Genomic DNA, 19,937 nt, shown 5'->3' with positions numbered 1-19,937 from the left:
CCAATGAGGGTGGGACTGGCTGGGTATGGGTATTGTGCAATTTTGAGTCCCAGGCCATGTCCCAGACTCTGACAGGAAGAAGATTTTCATGTAAATTTTACTAATTTTCTTTCATCTCTGACACTTCTATTATAGAGAAAAGGCAAATAGCAATATTAAAATATTTATTCTAAAATCTTCCTTCCTCTTCTTGGGGTTGTAAAGTAAAGACACAGCTTGTTAGAAATGCAAGGTACTCTATAACTGTAGGGGTCTTTTTTTTTTTTTTAATTTTTTAAATTAATCCTCACCTGAGGATTCCCCCCCCCCCCCAATTGATTTTAAAAGACAGTGGAAGGGCTGGAGAAAGAGAAATATAGATGTGAGAAAGACACATTGTTGGTTGCCTTCTGCATATGCACTGACCGGGGCTGGAATTGAACTTGCAAGGCAGGTATGTGTCCTTTACTGGGAATCAAACCCTCAACCCTTCGGTGCCATGGGCCAATGCTCTAAGCACTGAGCAACACTGGTCATGGTCGGGGGGTGTTTGGGTTTTCTTTTTTCATCTCCACACTATCATTCTTTCCTGATATAACAACAACAAAACTATTTAAGCATACTTACAAATTTGTACTCTAAAGTAAAACATGTCAGCACCAAGAAATATTCAGTCAACACAAACAACTTTGAAAACTAGAAGCAAACTTCAAATATGTCCACATTGTTATCTGGCATTAGTGAAATTAAATCATCAGCAAGTATTGCACACACACACACACACACACACAAAATTATTTATTCTAATTATCCCCCTTTTATTGTACTGTGCACGAATTTCATGCACCAGGCCATTGGTGTGTATATATATAAAAGCCTAATATGCAAATTGACCGAACAGCAGAATGACTGGTTGTTATGACATGCACTGACGACCAGGGAACAGATGCTCAACACAGGAGCTGCCCCCTGGTGGTCAGTGCACTCTCACAGGGGGGAGTACCACTAAGATGGAAGCCAGACTCATGGCTGGCGAGCACAGTGGTAGTGATGGGAGCCTCTCCTGCCTCCACAGCAGTGCTAAGGGTGTCCGACAGATGGCTTTTTGGGAGCGGGCCTAAGCCATCAGTTGGACATCCCCCAAAGTCTCCCAGACTGCGAGAGGGCACAGGCTGGGCTGAAGGCCACCCTTCCCCATCCCCCATCCCCCATCCCCCTGAGTGCATGAATTTTGTGCACCAGGTCTTTAATCAGACTATAATCAATTATCAACAACTGTGACCCACAGAATTCAATATCACAGACTGATCAGAATACTTTCAAGGAGATTTGAGGCGCCTAATGGCAGGTAAACTTTGCAATCATGGATTTGGTAAGAAAGTTTCCAAATTGCATTACTATTAGAATCATGAATTCTTTATGTAGTATAGGATTCTTTATAGGATCGAATTTATTTTAACTCAGTATTTTTTTTTAAATATATATATTTTATTGATTTTTTTTACAGAGAGGAAGTGAGAGGGATAGAGAGTTAGAAACATTGATGAGAGAGAATCATTGATCAGCTGCCTCTTGCACAGTCCCTACTGGGGATGTGCCCGCAACCAAGGTACATGCCCTTGACCGGAATCGAACCTGGGACCTTTCAGTCCACAGGCCGACGCTCTATTCACTGAGCCAAACCAGTTTCGGCTTAACTCAGTATTAACATGAATGTTGGTCGTAGATGTACATTACCATTGTAAATCTAATAGTTATATGAAGAATTAATATGTATAATAATGATCCTTTATCAACATCATAGATAATATAAATGAATTTTCTAAATAAAGTTTAACCTTTAATTATGGGATTTTTAATGGTTTCTATATAAATTTGATGGTTTCTATATAAATTTTTAATTTTGCCAAAACCGGGGGTGTGTGCAAGAGGCAGCTTGTTGATGTTTCTCTCTCATCGATGTTTCTAACTTTATCCCTCTCAATTCCTCTCTGTGTAAAATCAATAAAATATATTTAAAAAAATTTTTTTTTAATTTAAATCACTTCCAGGCCTCAATATGACTTACTAGATATTATTTAAATTTTTTTATTAGAGTACAGTGGTCATGTCAGGTGTTCATTTTATTATCACTGTCATTACAGTTGGTGCTAGAACCACAGATCAAATGTCTACTAAATCTGGGAATTTGCTTTTTCAAAAAAGGCTTTTCTATAAACTTGCTTTTTAGACATTTGCCTCTGGCTCATCAAGAAATAATGTTTTTAAAAAATGTCACTGTGTACTCTGTAGAGAAATGTGACTTAGCTGCCTTCATAAAGAATTAATTATTGAATCAGGAGCCAAAGCAATCTTCTCCCAAGTGATTTTTTTCATATTTATTTTTTATTAATCCTCACCATTGGTTTTTAGAGAGAGTGGAAGAGTGGGAGAGATATAAAGAGAGAGAAATACTGATGTGAGAGACACATTGATTGGTTGCCTTCTGCACACCCTGATCAGGGCTGGGGATCAAGCCTGCAACCAAGATATGTGCCCTTGAACGGAATCAAATCCAGGACCCACAGGCCAATGCTTTATCCACTGAGCTAAATAAAAAAATTAAATTAAAAAATTTAAAAAAAAAGCTCTTTGCAGATACCAACAAAGATCTTTGATTTATCTGTACCTTTCAGAGTATTATTTCTGTACCATATAAAAATGGTACTTCACGTAAAGTTTTTCTAAAATGATCTTTATATTAATAGTATAATTTTTTTAAAACAGTTACTGTCTCAGTAATTTTAAGATGTTTCCTGTACCATGAAGTGATCAGTTTTGTTTTGTTCTGTCTTTTTTATTTTTTTGTTTTTTTAAAAGCACTGTGAGCACTTAGTGAATTTCCTTCAGTGTAGCTTCAAGCTACTAGAATACACCTCCCCACCACCTCACCCCCAACACCTTTAATCGTCTCCTCAGCTCCTCTGCTGGAGAACTTGGCCTGTAGGATGACAGGCTGCTTTGGGAGCTTTCCCTTCCCCAGAACTTGAAGTCTCATCTCATCACATCGATGTTAGGAGCAGCTGCAGCCAGCATTTATCTGTTTCTGCTCACTGACCAGTATCACGGTTGACAGTTGGGTGGAAGCTCTGGTCCCTTTTTAACTAAGGCGAATACCAACTTTCCCAAAGTAACCTGGGTGATATTTGTCCAGGTTTATCCTATGGTGATGTAAGCCACCAGCATTACCTCAGCCTCTCGGGTGCTTTCAGTACAGCCGTGTGGTTCAGGTGGCCAGGAAGTTTCTGGGACTTCCTCAGTCACTAGAGTGAGTCCTCTTCGAAGACTTGTGCTAGCCTTTCTTTCTTACTAGATCTGCTAAGTAACTTCTACAAGCTGTTATCCCAGTAAAATTCATCACATTTAGAACACTGGTCATTTTGTAAAAGAAAATTGTATAACTAGTCTTAAAAATTCAAAACTTACGTATTTTGCCCTGAGATAATTAGCAAACCTTGTGTGTTATAAAATTCCATAATCATGTTTATTTACAAAGTATTATAAAGATTTTCTTATTTAAGATTACATATTCTATAAATCTATTCAGCAACATGCAAGCAGTTGTGATACACTGAAAAGTGATTAAAGAAATGGAGAGGATGAAATCAAGTTCTCAGCTTTTTGAAACTCCAAATCTTACCTCAGAAACAGCGCACCATCTGACAATGAGTGATTGGAACATTGTAAACCATATATCCAGTATTTATAAATTTTAATGTTTCTAACTTTTAGAGAAATACAAATTGAAAATAGATTTTATTCATACTTTGAAAACTACAACATTAAGTGGCATTTTGGCCCATATATTGATATGCTATGTATGTCTTGTCGAACCTGGGACCTTTCAGTCCGCAGGCCGACACTCTGTTCACTGAGCCAAACCAGTTTTGGCTTAACTCAGTATTAACATGAATACTGAAGTCTCCTCTTTTTGCCATAACAGTTTTAAAAACTAGGACTTCTGAAGCATGAACTTAGTTTTCCAGCAAAAGAATAACCCTGTAAAAGATGCAAAAGATAAAAGATTTTCTGTGCATTAACTTTAAGTTCAGGTAAATGTGTGGAAAATTTAAGGTAATGATATTTTTCACTTTATTTTATGGACACCTGCAGCACTAAGCACAAGTAAGAATGGTTAACCTAAAATTCAGAGATACTTGATTGATTGGTACCTATTGTATACAAGTTGGTAAGCCTTGCCAAAGTAAACCTGTAATGTTAGCATGTAAATATGTATAGTTATCTGGGAGAAATTGCTTTGTATCTTTATGGTCTGTTGAGTTTCAGTATCTCGCATATTGACTGTTTTTTACTTTGAAGAACAGTTGTCCTTCTAAAAATTATATTTGCTCAAACTATGGTTTGCATTGGTCTAGAGACAGATATTCTGTGATTTCTTCACTATGAGTCTAAAATTGGCTTTGATGCTTTAAATGTTAACATTTATTGAATACATAACACATTTAGAATCTGAGCTTAGTACTTTATATACATTATTTCTCCAGCAGCCCAGTGAAATAGATAGCATCAGTACCTCTTCTTTACAAAGAAACTAAGGTTTCAGGGTCATAAGGCTAGGTATAAAATAAATTGGACTCAAACCATATTTTTAATGCCTGCTGTCACTGTGTTGTAGAACTTCTTCCTTGTCGCCAAAACCGGTTTGGCTCAGTGGATAGAGCTCAACCTGCGGACTGAAAGGTCCCAGATTCGATTCCGGTCCAGGGCATGTACCTTGGTTGCAGGCACATCCCCAGTAGGGAGTGTGCAAGCGGCAGCTGATCGATGATTCTCTCTCATCGATGTTTCTAACTTTCTATCCCTCTCTCTTCCTCTCTGTAAAAAATCAATAAAATATAAAAGAACTTCTTGTCATATACATGGATAGAGATACTGAAAATGTTAAAAATTGTTACTGGATGGTAGGATTATGAATAGTTTTTACATTTTTCTTTACAATTTTGTCTACCTTGGATTTTTCACAGTGAGTATAAATTCCTTTAAATTTATTTTATCAAAATGACAATATGCACCTAGCTTAAAAATTAAATTAAGCTGAAAGGCTTAGATAAGCTTGCAAACATTGCACTTCTATCCTGCCCATCCCAAAGGCATCTACTTTCAAATTATTTAACTGTTTTTCTGATTATTTCTTTCATGCTTCTAAATGCTTATACTTTTCTTTCTTGATTCATCAATTATTAGACATTCTTATATGAGTTCCTGTGATACATGAGGATTTACCTCTATTTTAGTCTCCTCTTACCATTCTTTTATTATAGTTATATCACAATTTTGGTGACTATAAATATCTTCACTGCTGAGCCATATGTTTGATAATTCTGTTTTATTTCTTGTATGTTTTAATTTTTGTAATCAGTAATTACCCAATTCTTTTTCTGTTGCTTGTCAATTGAATTTTCCAGAAGTCAATTCTATTTTTTTTACTTAAGATTTTCCACCTCGGAGCCTTGTGTGTATATATGAATGACTTGCTCTCTAGAAGCTCTGAATACCTTCCTCTCCTGTGTTAAATATCTTATGTCCTGTGTTGCTTCCTTTGTTTTGATTTTACACCCTAATTTTAGAAGAGCACATTATCCAAGATGAGGTAAAATTGTTGATACTTTGCACATCTGGAAATGTTTTTATTTTATCTTCATATGTGATTGTTTGGCTGGTTATCTCTTCAAGGTTGGAAACTAGTCTCTAGCTGCCAGGGGTACTCTTGAGAAACCAAAGGCCATTTTATTTAGTTCTTTGACTATGACTTTTCTCCTTCATGAAGACTTTACTGGGGTGGAAGCTACTTTTATTTAGTCACTTATTATTTTCTTTTACTGTGGTAAGAACACTTAACTTAAGGTTTATCCTCTTCAACGAAATTTTTAAGTATATATAGTACAGTATTGTTAGCTATAAGGTAGGAAGACTTTAGTTATCTCTTTACCTTAAGGATTCTAACATTTTAGAATAATGTAACTTTATGTTTATTTCCCCCCAGCATTACTGAGTGCTCAATGGGCTCTTTCATTATAGAGGCTTATGTTCTAATACAGTTTCTTTGATAATTTCCCCCCTACATTTTGTTATTTTCTATGAAATGTCTATTGATCCTCTTAATTTTTTTACATTAAAAGTGATTTTTAGCCGAAACCGATTTGGCTCAGTGGTAGAGCGTCTGTCTGCGGACTGAAAGGTCCCAGGTTCGATTCCGGCCAAGGGCATGTACATTGGTTGCGGGCACATCCCCAGTAGGGGGTGTGCAGGAGGCAGCTGATCGATGTTTCTGGCTCTCTATCTCTCTCCCTTCCTCTCTGTAAAAATATCAATAAAATATATATATTTTTTTAAAGTGATTTTTAAACAAAGAAAGCAGAACTAGAACATCTTAAATAAGTTTTAATCCTTTCTTTACAGGTTACCTAGACCACTTTGGGTTGAGAAAACTGTAGGAAGTTAGTAACTGCCACAAGCGAACGCCAGGTGGTGGCCCGTGTCCATGTTCCGCAGAGGCCTGCTTCGCAGAGGGTCTGGATGCGCCGCTCAGGGTCTCTGCTCACACTCCCTGCAACCAGTCACAGCAGATTTTAGTCCACAGGTCGCTTTTCTCCGTATTTCTTTGTAAACTCTTCGGCGTTCTTACAGAATTTTTTTCGGTCCTTAGAGTATTCTTCAGCTAGGTCAGCCCGAAGCGGGTGTTCGGTCTGGGGGTCGTTCACCAGCGCGATGAGGGACTGGATTACTTGGTCGGTTTTGGTTGCTGGCTTCCAGTTTTCAGCACTAATTACTGGCAGGCAGACCTGCCCCTTTTCATCGATGTTGGGGTGATAGATCTTTGTTTTAAATGTGATCATCGGTGGTTTGAATGGGTACTCCGCTGGAAAGCTGATTTCGATTTTGAAGGCCCCCTTATCATACGGAGGGTTGTCAGGAACAATAAGCCCTTGCCAAGTCAGTAAATTAGATTCATCAACCTGAATGTTACAGAAGTTTTTCATCCCACATTTGCGGATTTCTTCAAGCTCCTTCATCAGCCTCCTGCTGGCTGCCATGTTGGGTCTGGTGCTGTTGCTTTCCCAGGGTGCACTGCGGGCAGCTGAGGCCCCTGCACTTTCTGATCGTCTAATCTTAGCTTCCTTGTCTTAACCACTATTTTCTTATTTTCTCAATTCATCCTCTAACTTTCCTATTGAGTGTTTTATTTCTGCATTTGTGATTTTAATTTGCAAACCTTTATTCTCTGATTGTCCTGCACCTTCTCTTATTCATTCTTAGGTGTAATACCTTCTTTTCATTTGGAAATAGTCAACTTTATTTTCTGCTCCTTTTATGGTTACTGCCTTCTCCAGGTTCCTTATGTTTTAGTCCCCGTTGTTTATATTACAGGCTTTCTTCAAAACTGATAACCTGTGAGCATTCATATTCTAGAGTGAATGAAGCACAGCAACGCCTGAAAAGCTGCGTCTGAGTGGGCGGGGCTTGTGCACTGGTGGGGTTCACTGCAGGTTTGGCTGGCCGCCTAGCTTTTTATTCGAGTATTCCCAGATAGCAGCACTATAGGTCTTTTCTCTGTGGCCATTGTTTCTCCCTGTTAAGTGAAAGAGGAATTTTCATTCTAATTTCAGTCTGAAACCTCCCCTCTGCCCTTACTGTCTGATATCCAAAATCCTGATATCCGCCTCTCTGGTTCAGTGTCTCCAAATATCTCATCTACTCTAAGTGACAGAGTAAGAACCATAGAGATCTAATTGCTGTCATGCAGATTTTCAACCTAATTCCCCATTTTCCACTCTGTTCTCTACTCACACGTTCTGTAGCAGTTATCTTTCAATTTAATTGAAGACAAGATTTGTGCTTTTATTTCTCATTTATAGGGGTCGAGGGCAGCAACTTTCATTTCGAGGGTAAATCAAGTTACACTACTCATTAAGAAATATAGTAATGGAAAGCAGCAGATAAAACTAAAAGAAGCATTATAATCACTAAAAGATTTTATAGAAAACTTGGTTGTGTTTGAAGGCACAGAGAAATTTAAGTAGGTAAAGGTGGGAAATGTTATCACAAATAGAGGTTAGCCCTGGCTGGTGTGGCTCAGGTGGTTGGAGCACGGTCCCATACACCAAAAAGTGGCAGTTCATATTCCTGATGGAGCCCATGTAGGTGGCAACTGGCTAATGTACTCCCCCCTCCCTTCTTAAAATAAAAATAAAATAAAGAATAGAGGTTAGAGAGCTTAGCTGTGATGTAGAACTGACACAATTTTGAGGTAGCAAGGAGGCAAGATAGAGCTCACATCCAGTAGAAAATTAACCGCTATTTTAGTACTTTTAAAAAAAATATATTTTATTGATTTCTTACAGAGATGAAGGGTGAGGGATAGAGAGTTAGAAACATCGATGAGAGAGAGTCATTGATCAGCTGCCTCTTGCACCACCCCCACTTGGGATGTGCCCACAACCAATGTACATGCCCTTGACCGGAATCGAACCCGGGACCTTTCAGTCCGCAGGCAGACGCTCTATCCACTGAGCCAAACCGGTCTCGGCTATTTTAGTACTTTTTTAATAAGTAAAATAAAAGTGATATGATTAAGTGATATGATTTCCATATTCTTGTGCTTAAAGTTTGAAATTATGCAATAACAACAAAAAAATATCACTCATCACTCCTTTGTTTGTTTGCCCTGAATCATAATTTAATGGCTGTGCAGGTGCTGGTCTCTTATTTCTACCGCTCATGGACCTCCTTTATTATCTTTTTTTTATTTTTATTGATTTTTTACAGAGAGAAAGAGAGAGGGATAGAGAGTTAGAAACATTGATGAGAGAGAGTCATCGATCAGCTGCCTCTTGCACACCCCCTACTGAGGATGTGCCCACAACCAAGGTACATGCCCTTGACGGGAATTGAATCTGGGACCTTTCAGTCTGCAGGCTAACGCTCTATTCACTGAGCCAAATCGGTTTTGGCTCTCCTTTATTATCATTTATCTTAAAAAATATATTAGAGTGTAAGCTCCTAGGCAGTAACAGAAGTGTCTCTTCTAATCAGTGACTTCATTTTCTTCAGATTACTTTGTTGCTTCTGCTTGTTGTTTTTTTGTTTAGTGGAATTTAATCTATGATCAGCCAAAGCATACTGTTGAGTATAATTTTAGTGTTTGTGATGTTTCTTTCAAAATTCTATTTTAAATATTTTTCCTTATGAACTTTAAATGATTATATACCCGTGAATTTACGAAATCAAAACAATAAGTAAATTATTAGATGCTATTCAGTTTAGAAATGCAGTACTTTATATAGCAAATCTGTGTCATCAGATCACACTTTAAGCGTGTAACAATCATATGCCACTGCAGATGCTTGTTTCAAACCCAACTGCCTTAAAAGGATTCAAGTGGCTCTAAACATTTACTTAACTGCTGGGGTTATTGATGTTCCTCTGACATAATCAGAAACTTAATCATAATCAAAATGTTGAGTGTGATTGATTTTCTTAGTCACAAAACTCAACTTTAATTTCAAAACATTTGAAATTATAGAACCCTTCCCTCCAATTCGGGACTTAAATCTTATTCCACCTAATAATAATTAAGTAAATTTCATCTATGATCAATCATTAGCATTAGTTTTAATAAATTCAATATTTTACATTGTAAATTTTAGTATATCTAGCCAATTTCATAGGAAAGGCATTGCCCCATAGAAATGTATCTGCTTGTTTGTCAGAATTATCAAGAAGAATACAAGTGTGTGTGTGTGTGTGTGTGTGTGTGTGTGTGTGTGAGAGAGAGAGAGAGAGAGAGAGAGAGAAATAACAAATTTTTGTCCCAATTCTGTATTTTCCAAAAACTGCCTAGATTGATAGTGAAGTTGACTAGTTATTGAAATCAGTTGACAAAACTGCACTGGAATTCTTGGAGTGTTGTCAGTTGTTAAAGTCTTTACCTGAACATTAAACATGAATCATCTAAATGGGTGTATAGAATATTGCCCATTTCCACAGGTACTTTAATTTGACTTTTTTTCATTAGGTGGTTTATAGCACTTCGTGGTTTTTAATACATTATCATCAATCTATTTACCGGTATACTGTGTGCCAGCTTCTGTAGTGATATTGGAGAAAAAACTGACAGAAGATAGTGTCTCTGGCTTCAAGCAGATTACAAGGTGATTAGTGATTAACTTTGTTTTGCCTCAAGTTGGCCTGATGTCTCCTCCCCAAAAGCTTGTGGCACCAAAATGTGGGTAGACGCTGAAATTCAGCTGATGCCAAATACCACCACTCCAACTCCAAAAAACTTCACCTTTAGCCAAGACTGTGGTTAGGAGCTTGCCTGAGCTAGATTTCTTCAGCACATATTTAATCCTTCCCCATCAGAAGGATAGATTAAGAAACTCTATAGAAGGTCATATGCCTGTCCAACTTTGAAAAGGAAAATAACTATCCTACTCTAAGAAGATACTTAGACTCCTCTTACTTAAGTGTTTCTCAAAACCAGGGCCTCTGATTCCCAAGGAAACTAGGATATCATAATGGGTGTCAGACTTCCTCCTCCTCTTTCTCTCCCTCCCTTAGTTTCTTCATTTTTCTTTTTCCTTCTCTCTCTTTTCTTCCCTCCCTCTTCTCCTTTCTAACTCCGTTTCTTTTTTATTTCTTTTGTTTTTTTAGCATTTCAAAACTTCAGTGGATATTCTTCATTTCCTGGAAGAAAAATAGCTTAAAAAAATATTTTGGGGCATGCTAGAACTTGATAGCACTGGTTATCTCAGAGTGATCTGAAACATGATGGCTATTATTTCTGTCTTCTGTAAATACAAAATGGAAACTTTCCTCCCCCCCCCCAAAAACCAAAAACAAACAAACAAACAAAAAAACCTGCATTGAAAAATGCTATGTGGCATTATTCAGTGGTGATAATTTAATAAGTTCTTTATAACTTAAAACTTCATATTTTCAATAAATAGGAATAAAAACAAAGGGAGGGAAGTGAAGAAAACTATATAGGGTAGTGGACTTCAAACACAAGCTCACAGATTTCTCAGTGTCTTTTAAAACTGGTTTTCTGTGAAATAAAAAAAAATAAGGGTTTTAAAAAGAGATTGGCATAAGATGTACCTCAAGACTAGAAATTATATCCACTTTGAGCATATGTTTTGGCTAATAGAGGAGGCTTGGCATCTTTTTCGTGTACTAATTATGCTTTTTCATCTTGGGTATAATTGGGTCTTACTATGTAAACTATATAATGTGAAAGACAAATGATTAATAATTTTTTTTCCTCCCCTTAGGTACATTCAGAAAGTGCCCAGAAGAAACTTCCTGCCAGAAAAATTGAAAAAGCAGTATTTATAACACTGGAATTTTTGGATAATTTCTTAAAATGGCAGAAAATAGTGAAAGTAATAGTAAAAATTTAGATGTCAGGCCCAAAACTAGTCGGAGTAGAAGTGCTGACAGAAAGGATGGTTACGTGTGGAGTGGAAAAAAGTTATCTTGGTCAAAAAGGAATGAAAATTTTTCAGATGCTGAAACAGTAGATGTTATAGAGAAAACTGAAGTTCCTTTACAGAGCCAAGAAAGAAAGCACAGCTGTTCATCCATCGAGTTGGATTTAGATCATTCTTGTGGGCATAGGTTTTTAGGCCGATCTCTTAAACAGAAACTGCAAGATGCCGTGGGGCAGTGCTTCCCAATAAAGAACTGTAGTAGTCGGCACTCTTCGGGGCTTCCATCTAAAAGGAAAATCCATATCAGTGAACTCATGTTAGATAAGTGTCCTTTCCCACCTCGATCAGATTTAGCCTTTAGGTGGCATTTTATTAAACGACACACTGCTCCTATAAACCCCAAACCAGATGAATTGATAAGCACAGATTTGTCTCCGAGTGAATTGAGGGATGGTCAGCTAACACAAAGAAGAAGCATGGAAGAAGAGATGAACTGTTTCTCACATCCCAGTGCTCAGCCCTGTGTTATAACCACCAACGATGCTTCATGTAGTGGTCCTATGGCTGGCTCTTTGATGAACCTGGTTTCAAATAATTGCATAGAAGACAGTGATATGGATTCAGATGATGAAATTACAACACTTTGCACAAGTTCCAGGAAAAGAAACAAACCCAAATGGGAAATGGATGAAGAAATCCTTCAGTTGGGAACAACTCCTAAGTACCACACCCAGATTGACTATGTCCACTGTCTTGTACCAGATCTCCTTCAGATCAATAACAATCCATGTTACTGGGGAGTTATGGATAAATATGCAGCTGAAGCTCTCCTAGAAGGAAAACCAGAGGGTACCTTTTTACTTCGAGACTCAGCACAGGAAGACTATTTATTCTCTGTTAGTTTCAGACGCTATAGTCGTTCTCTTCATGCAAGGATTGAACAGTGGAATCACAACTTTAGCTTTGATGCACATGATCCTTGTGTCTTCCATTCCCCTGATATTACTGGGCTCCTAGAACATTATAAGGACCCAAGTGCCTGTATGTTCTTTGAACCACTTTTATCCACTCCCTTAATTCGGACTTTCCCTTTTCCCCTACAGCATATATGCAGAACAGTTATCTGTAACTGTACAACTTACGATGGCATTGATGCCCTTCCAATTCCTTCTTCTATGAAATTATATCTGAAGGAATATCACTATAAATCAAAAGTTAGAGTACTCAGGATTGATGCACCAAAACAACAATTCTAGGTAAAGGGTAGGAACATGGGAATTTGATATCTTATTTTTCTTAATACTACTTTGAATTTTTCTACAAGGGCAGTTAAGAGTCCGAAATAAACCTCTGCCCTAAATTTTGCTTCCAGATCTGTTTATTTTTCTTATAGTACACTAATTGTTTAAGGTTACACACTAAGGGTTAATGGATATTTTTGACCAAGGTTTTTGTTTTTATTCTGTAGGGTATTTACTTAATTTCTTTTTTCTTAATTGTAATTTGCTTAAGAACCGGAGATATTTGAAAATTGTTAGACATTGTAAACTCGGTTAATAATTTGTATTTTGTTATTTTCTTTAAAAATAATCCTATGTCCTTTCCTACATGTAAAATACTTTGTTAACCTATACCATTGGCTTTCCTATACATAAAATATGGTTTCCACATCCCCCTTTCCAGAGTTGTTTTCAAATTCTTCAGTAAAGCTGAGTGCTGTGATTCACAATCCATACTAATGTAATTTATTTGTAATTTACTAATAGGGATGTTAAAGGTAAAAACATAGCTTAAAATCTAACTCTGTGTTTTTACAGTATTTTAAATATTAACTCTAAAACGGGATTACCAAATTTGATTAATCTCATCAGTAAGAATCAAATGGAGCATAACATTTTTGGAGGTGAATGTATTCTTCTACAATGTGGAATGGTCATTTGTTATTCCTTTAATAGGTCCCTCTTAAAACCTGAAACATAAATATTGTTCCTTTCTCACTGGGAGCTTTAAAAATAATGATAGCACTGTTAGTAACTAAGTAGTTACTAAAGTACTAAAACAGTTTTTTTACTTATGAACTGTTGCTTCTACTTAGCTCATTTATAAAAACTCAGTCTGTTACTTGGGGAGATACTATAGTTTATAAACAGCCACACATTTTCATTGGTCCCTAAATAAGTTTTCATAATTTTTAAATGAACTTGAATAAAGATTCAAGAAGTGAACTTAGAGCTTAGTATTCAGAAAGCTTAATATTATTTTTAATCTTCAAGTTTCAAATAATTATTCCTATCTTCAGAATTAACATGTCTTTATTGTAGCTTCAATAAAAGGAAAAGATTTTGAGAGCTACATGGCTTAGGCAATATTGAACAGTACTAGGCAACAGGTGTAATATTTTAAATATACTATCCCAAGAACAGGAAAGCATTTTTAGAAACACCGTTATCCCTATGTAAGATAAATGAAGTAATATCCTATCTATCCCCTCTTTTTTAAAGAATCAATGAACAATAAATTTCCTAGACAATTGTTTCTTCTGATGAGCTGTTTACATATAGTAATTTCTTGATGCTAGTTTAGCTGTAATAGGAAACTTTCTGCCTAGGTTGAAAAAATTTTGACTCAAATTTCCAAGTTATAATGTTTCTTAAATATCATTGCTTTTATGTTGAAGTAACATTTCTATTTCCTGAAGTTCTGCTGCTAATATAAATATAGCATTTTTCAATAATAGTGTTAAAATAAATTTTTAGCAATTACCGCAAAATTAAACCAAGAAAATCTGCTTCCATTATCTTCTACCATTTTTTTTTCTCGGTGATCTCAAGATTGTCTTGGTTCCAGTGAAGGGTAACTATGAGAATAGCTCCTTTCTTAGCAGATGAGGCTCAGGCTTTCAACACCAATATCAGGATAAATATCTCTTCTAAAGATGCTATTTTCCTTTTACAAAAGAAAAGTCTCATACTACCTCATCTTTATTGTGGCACTTTTGTAGTTCACTGAGAAGCTTATCTTATTTACTAATATTACACTTCCTAAATACTTATCTTTGGTGAAAGAAAATTAATAGTATGGTAAGATTCTACCCATGATTATAATTTTTTTTATCAGAATTTGATAATGACACTTTCTGTTTCTATGAAACAATTATTTTAAATATTTTTCTTTAAAAATTTTTTATCAGTACAAAAAAACCTAAGGAAAGACAAAAACAAATATTCTGTTAAAAGGTATTTTATAAAGAAAAATGAAGCATAATTATGTTGTCTTTTATAATGGTAAAAATTGGTGTTTATATAAAAATCAAAATCTAAGTAGCTTTTCATATAGTTGTAATATATTTTCTTTGGCTTTCTCAATTTCAAGATATTAATAGCTATTGACATTTTCAAAATACTGCCATATATATAGCCTCAAAGTAAATGATCTAATAAATGAGAGCAGGAAACAGACTCATTTACTCTGAAATGGTTTGCATTTTTCTTTGGTATTTGCTACAGTAAAAAGAAACCTGGAAAACCTATACATATAAAAGCCTAAGCGGCCGAATGACTGGTTGACCGGTTGCTATGATATGCACTGACCACCAGGGGGCAGATGCTCAACACAGAAGCTGCCCCTTGGTGGTGAGTGTGCTCCCACAGCCAACCTCCTGTGCCCTCCCCCCACCGCCAGTTCCCCCATTGGTCAGGCTGAGGAACCCCACCTGTGCATGAATTTGTACACCAGGCCTCTAGTAGAAATATAAATACTTGGGAAGGAAACTTTACCATAAAGGAAGATGAAAAGAGTAATCATAAATTAATTTTTAAATTAATTTAAGAGGTCTGAATTTAGAAAGGGAAACCCCTTTCTCAGTGACTTTGTGAGGACATATTTGGAAGAGCATCCAGTATTCAGAAACAAACTCATTTTAAAATGCAATTATGGAATATGTAAGTAAAATGAGTAAGTACTGAGAGGGACAATGTGGAAAGACACCAATATATATAAATTTTGTCTTAAGAGTTATTGCCTCTTGGTGGTCAGTGTGCCCCCACGCAAACCTAAGCAGTAACTCTAAGACATTGTGATAATTTGAAAAGTAAATTCTAGAATTGAAAAACCATCATGGTGGAAATATGTAGGGCTTACTGTTAAAAGAGAATGAGGCTAAAAGAAACAAGATAAAATATTAAACTTTAGAATTTAGGCATTACCTCAGGGAAAAGCCTTGACAGTGAAAGGGAACTACTTAACCTCTAATAGCTAGTCTGGACCATACACTTAACTGCACTTTGGGAATCATCCTGCACAAATCAGGAAATAAACTTGACTTTTCTATTTCTCTCCAAAGCTTTTCAGGACATTAATTCACTCCCCTTTTTAAGCTTTAAGCTGATTCATACTATAATTCCGAAAATATGGTGTTGGATTTTTTTAGGTTTCTTGAGTATTTTTGTATGAAGAATCGTGTGACCTTTCTATACCCGTACCATTCACTTAAATAATTCATAATGGGAATGGTTTAATTTAAAGGAAGACTTAATAGGAAGATTAAAGGAAGCTTTTAGTCAGCCTACGGCTAGATTTATTGATTTAGTGATCAGTCCTGTGTTCTTTCCTGAATTTCAGCTGATAGCAAATTGTGGTCCAAGAATGGCTTTCAGTTAAAGTTTTGACTTCTTATTATAAATAATAATACAAAATGCCTTAGAAATTAGAAATCCTTTAAAAAGTAAAAACAAATGTGGCAATTAAGATTCATCATTATATAAATACCATTTTTTTTAAGTCTTAAAAATATTTTTATTGATTTTAGAGTGGAAGGGAGAGAGAGAAACATCAATGTGAGAGAATCATTGGTCAGTTTCCTCCTGTACACCCCACACAGGATCAAGCCGTCAATCTGGGCATGCGCCCCTACCAGGAATCGAGCAGTGACCTCCCGGTTTATAGGTGTACACTCCACTGCTGAGCCACGCCAGCCGGGCTCCGCTTCTTTTTATAAGAAGAACAAACCATCATCATTTATTCAAGAGCCAAAGCCATTAAAATAAATCAAGTTAACAGCTTCCGGTCTCTGGAGTTTGGATCATTTTATAGATCCACATAATAGAGAGCTTCCTTCCTATGAAACCAAAACTTTGAGACCTAACTCATGAATAATATGCTTAGTTTTCATTTAAAGTATTTTGTCATTTTAAGCTATAATTAGTCACGTCAGCTATGTATTGATTTTTGGTAGACCAAATTTCATAAGAAAGTACTTAAAAGATTCCATGACACGACATAAAGAAAACAGTGCTGAAATTTAAAATATCCTGTGTGTTAGGTAATTTAAGTGCCCAAATGAATAAAAGATTTTGTCAAGCAAGTTGTTTCTACTTTGAAAAAAAACAAACAACAACTTTGTAGTTTTGATTTTAATATGAGTTTTGCAATCATTTTTATTTCTAAAGAATTAAAGCACAAAGAGTTTACTTTTTTAAATATATTTTTTATTGGCTTCAGAGAGAAAGGGAGAGAGAGAAACATCAGTGATGAGGGGATCATTGATTGGCCATCTCTTACTGGGGACCCAGCCCACAACCAGGACATATGTTCTTGATGGAAATTGAACCAGGTACCCTTCAGTTCTCAGGCTGATGCGTTATCCACTGAGCAAAACCAGCCAGAACAAAGGGTTTACTTTTTTATTGACCTACTAGAAATGAGCAACACTACAAGAATCTGTCTATACTTTTCTAACAAATTAAGATATTGGGCACAAAACGCAGGTAACTTTTGATATGCATTGGTTTCTAATGGATATAAACCAATTGAAAGGGATTTGATGCACATTAATAATATTTCAAATGAAGCCAGAATCGGTTTTGTTTTGTGTTTTTCTTTTCAATAGGTTACTCAGTCCTAAATCTTTGTCTTCATTTCCTGGCATAGAAAATGTAGATAATACTTGTCACTTGACTTCTGAATTGTTCAGTTAAGAAGTGACCCTTGGAGCATACTTGAAAATAATTTCTGTACAGCTGTTAAGTGCTAATGTGTTAGTGGGTTTTCAAAGTATCTCCTTAGTGGACCCCGCAGATTCACATTCACTTTTAGTCTGTAATAGGTTTTCTTGGCTTGATATGACAATAGAGATAATACATTTTGAATTGATGTAGATTCTGCAATTAGATGAAGACTTGCAATTAATAAGGTTTATGTAAAATTGATGTTTGCCTAAGTTATTTTAAAAGTTAATTACACTTGCAGGAAGTAAAGATACAGGCATACCTTATTTTATTGCCTTTCACTTTATTACATTTTGCAGATTTGGGGATCTTTTAATTGAAGATTGGTGACAGCCCTGTATCAAGCAAGTCTATCGGCACCTTTTTCTAGCAGTATTTGCTTATTTTGTGTCTCTGTGTCACACTTGGTAATTCAATATTTCAAACTTTCATTATTGTATTTGTTATGATCTGTGACCCGTGATCTTTGTCAACTCTGTTGATGGTTAGCATTTTTGGCAATAGGGTATTTTTAAATTAAGGTATATACTTTTTAGACCTAATGCTATTGTACACTTAATACAATATAGTGTAAACATAACTTTTATATGACTGGGAACCCCCTTGTTTCATTTTGATATTTTATTGCAGTAGTCTGGAATTGAACCTGCAATATGTCCAAGGTATGCCTGTAATTATTTTGCAGTGGTTATAATAAAATCTGAGCTTTCAGACTTGAGAGAGTGTAAAACTCAAGGTTACTTACAGTATGCTAACTTTGCTAGAATTGGAGAAATTCTGTATAAATCAGGTATTAACTTGATGTATATTTGAAAATACAGAGTTTAAGTAGTAACTTGACAAAGCTATTAGTGCCCTTGTCAACCAGGCTTGTATGATTCACCCCTTATCGAAAAAGAAGACTGTTGCCATTTTTATTTCAAATCCTAGTTAGATTTTTTCTTAGATGTAATTTCAAATAAATCGATCTGAATAAATTTTTGGTTCTTCTTAATTAAAACTTCATATATAAAATCCAAAGGCTCTATATTTTGCTTTTAAAACAGTGTGTGTCCTTACATCATACATTAAGAATCTGAAAAAGAAATTTTAAAATCTATTCTTACACATTTTCTAATTTATAATACATTCCTTTCAGTTTGTAGTATATCAGTATGGGTCTTCCAAAATCGGATGTCATGGTGTGATTAAATATGTAAGATTTATTGGGGTGGAGCAATAAATATGAAGGACAAAACTGGAGGAGTTGAAATCTTCATACCATAGTGTAGGACTGACATCTGTGAAGGAAATGGAAGGATTGGATTGGGTGAGCAGTTAGTGCAATTCTAAAATAACTAGATGGCGATTTAGTTTCCAAGCAAAAGTTGTCTGTAGGAGCCTACCATGAATTTTTTAAAAAATGATTAAAGATAACACTTTTCATGGACTTTGTTATTGCCTCCGGCTTCCTTATGCTCCACAAGACTGCTGGTTTACTCCTCCTATGAGGGCAGGTTAGGTCGTTCACACTAATGGTATCATTCTTTGTAGATCACTCCCTTATCCAAAAATCTGCCTTCCCAGGCTTAGGTATCTGAAGTTCCTCTATAGTTCATTAATCGGTATGAGAATTCTGTGTATGGTGCCACATATCTGGAGATAAGTGTTCATTTAAGAAGTTTATAGTAGGCCCGGCCAGGTAGTTCTACTGTACTGATAAGAGCATCCTTCAGCTATGCCAAGTATAGGTTGGAGCCCTGGTCAGGGCACATGCAAAAGTCAACCAATGGCCAAGACTGGTTTGATTCAGTGGATAGAGCATTGGCCTGCGGACTGAAGGGTCCCAGGTTTGATTCTGGTCAAGGGCATGTACCTTGGTTGCGGGCACATACCCGTGTTTCTCTCATCAATGTTTCTAACTCTCCCTCTTCCCTCCTCTCGGTAAAAAAATCAAGGAAATATATTTTTAAAAAATCAACCAATGAATACATAAATAAGTGGGGCAACAAATTGGTGTTTCTCTAAAATCAATAAAAAAAATTTATAGTAAAATGTCTATCCATTGACCCACTTAACACAAGGATGCAAAACATACGAAGGTAGCATGCTTTTACATGTAAAGTATATGTACATAGTTTGCACAACATGTAATTGTGACATCAAGACTGGCAGATTCCCGTGTTCCTTTAGGTCTCCCGTAAGGGCCAGATTAAGGTTCGTGCTCCCGGGCTTGGGCCACGGAGCGCGCTTCCGGTGCTGTAAATCCCGCCCAGCGCAGGGAATCCAGGCCTGCCCACGAGCCATTCCGGGAACAAGTTAGCCATTTCCGCCAGGCCGCCCCGACGTCACCAGCCACGGTCGCTTCCTCTGAGTGAGTGCTCGGAACTCCGGGAACCGGAGGAACTTTCCAGCCGTTCCCGGGAGAGAAGAGTCGCTCGCCCGGGAGCGAGCGCGGGAGAAGCAGCCGCGCCAGAGGGCC

General features: G+C 36.4%; 2 protein-coding genes and 1 pseudogene across 4 annotated transcripts in view; 1 reads left to right on the top strand and 2 right to left on the bottom strand.

Moving 5' to 3' along the window:
* The window catches only part of SOCS4 (suppressor of cytokine signaling 4), a 28,984-nt gene extending 13,110 nt beyond the window's left edge, over nucleotides 1-15,874 (top strand). For 2 of the 3 annotated variants that reach the window (XM_036436149.2, XM_036436147.2), the window contains one exon: nucleotides 11,313-15,874. In XM_036436149.2, the coding sequence (XP_036292042.1) occupies nucleotides 11,405-12,727 (1,323 nt within the window). In that variant the 5' untranslated portion in view covers nucleotides 11,313-11,404 and the 3' untranslated portion in view covers nucleotides 12,728-15,874. Of the gene's footprint in view, nucleotides 1-7,407; nucleotides 7,527-11,312 lie in introns of all 3 variants that reach the window. The other variant, XM_036436154.2, reaches the window with a different exon arrangement.
* Nucleotides 2,826-4,315, bottom strand: LOC118709388 (annotated as a pseudogene).
* On the bottom strand, nucleotides 6,511-7,073 carry LOC118717864 (ubiquitin-conjugating enzyme E2 L3-like). The gene has a single exon (XM_036436159.2). The coding sequence runs from the start codon at nucleotides 7,071-7,073 to the stop codon at nucleotides 6,609-6,611; it is 465 nt and encodes a 154-aa protein (XP_036292052.1). The 3' UTR covers nucleotides 6,511-6,608.
* Nucleotides 15,875-19,937: the final 4,063 nt, after the last annotated feature.

Source organism: Pipistrellus kuhlii, unplaced genomic scaffold, assembly GCF_014108245.1.
Source record: "Pipistrellus kuhlii isolate mPipKuh1 unplaced genomic scaffold, mPipKuh1.p scaffold_m20_p_1, whole genome shotgun sequence".
NCBI classification, from domain to species: Eukaryota; Metazoa; Chordata; class Mammalia; order Chiroptera; family Vespertilionidae; genus Pipistrellus; species Pipistrellus kuhlii.
The sequence above is the reverse complement of the archived record's forward strand: the minus strand, read 5'-3'. Positions and strand labels throughout refer to the sequence as shown.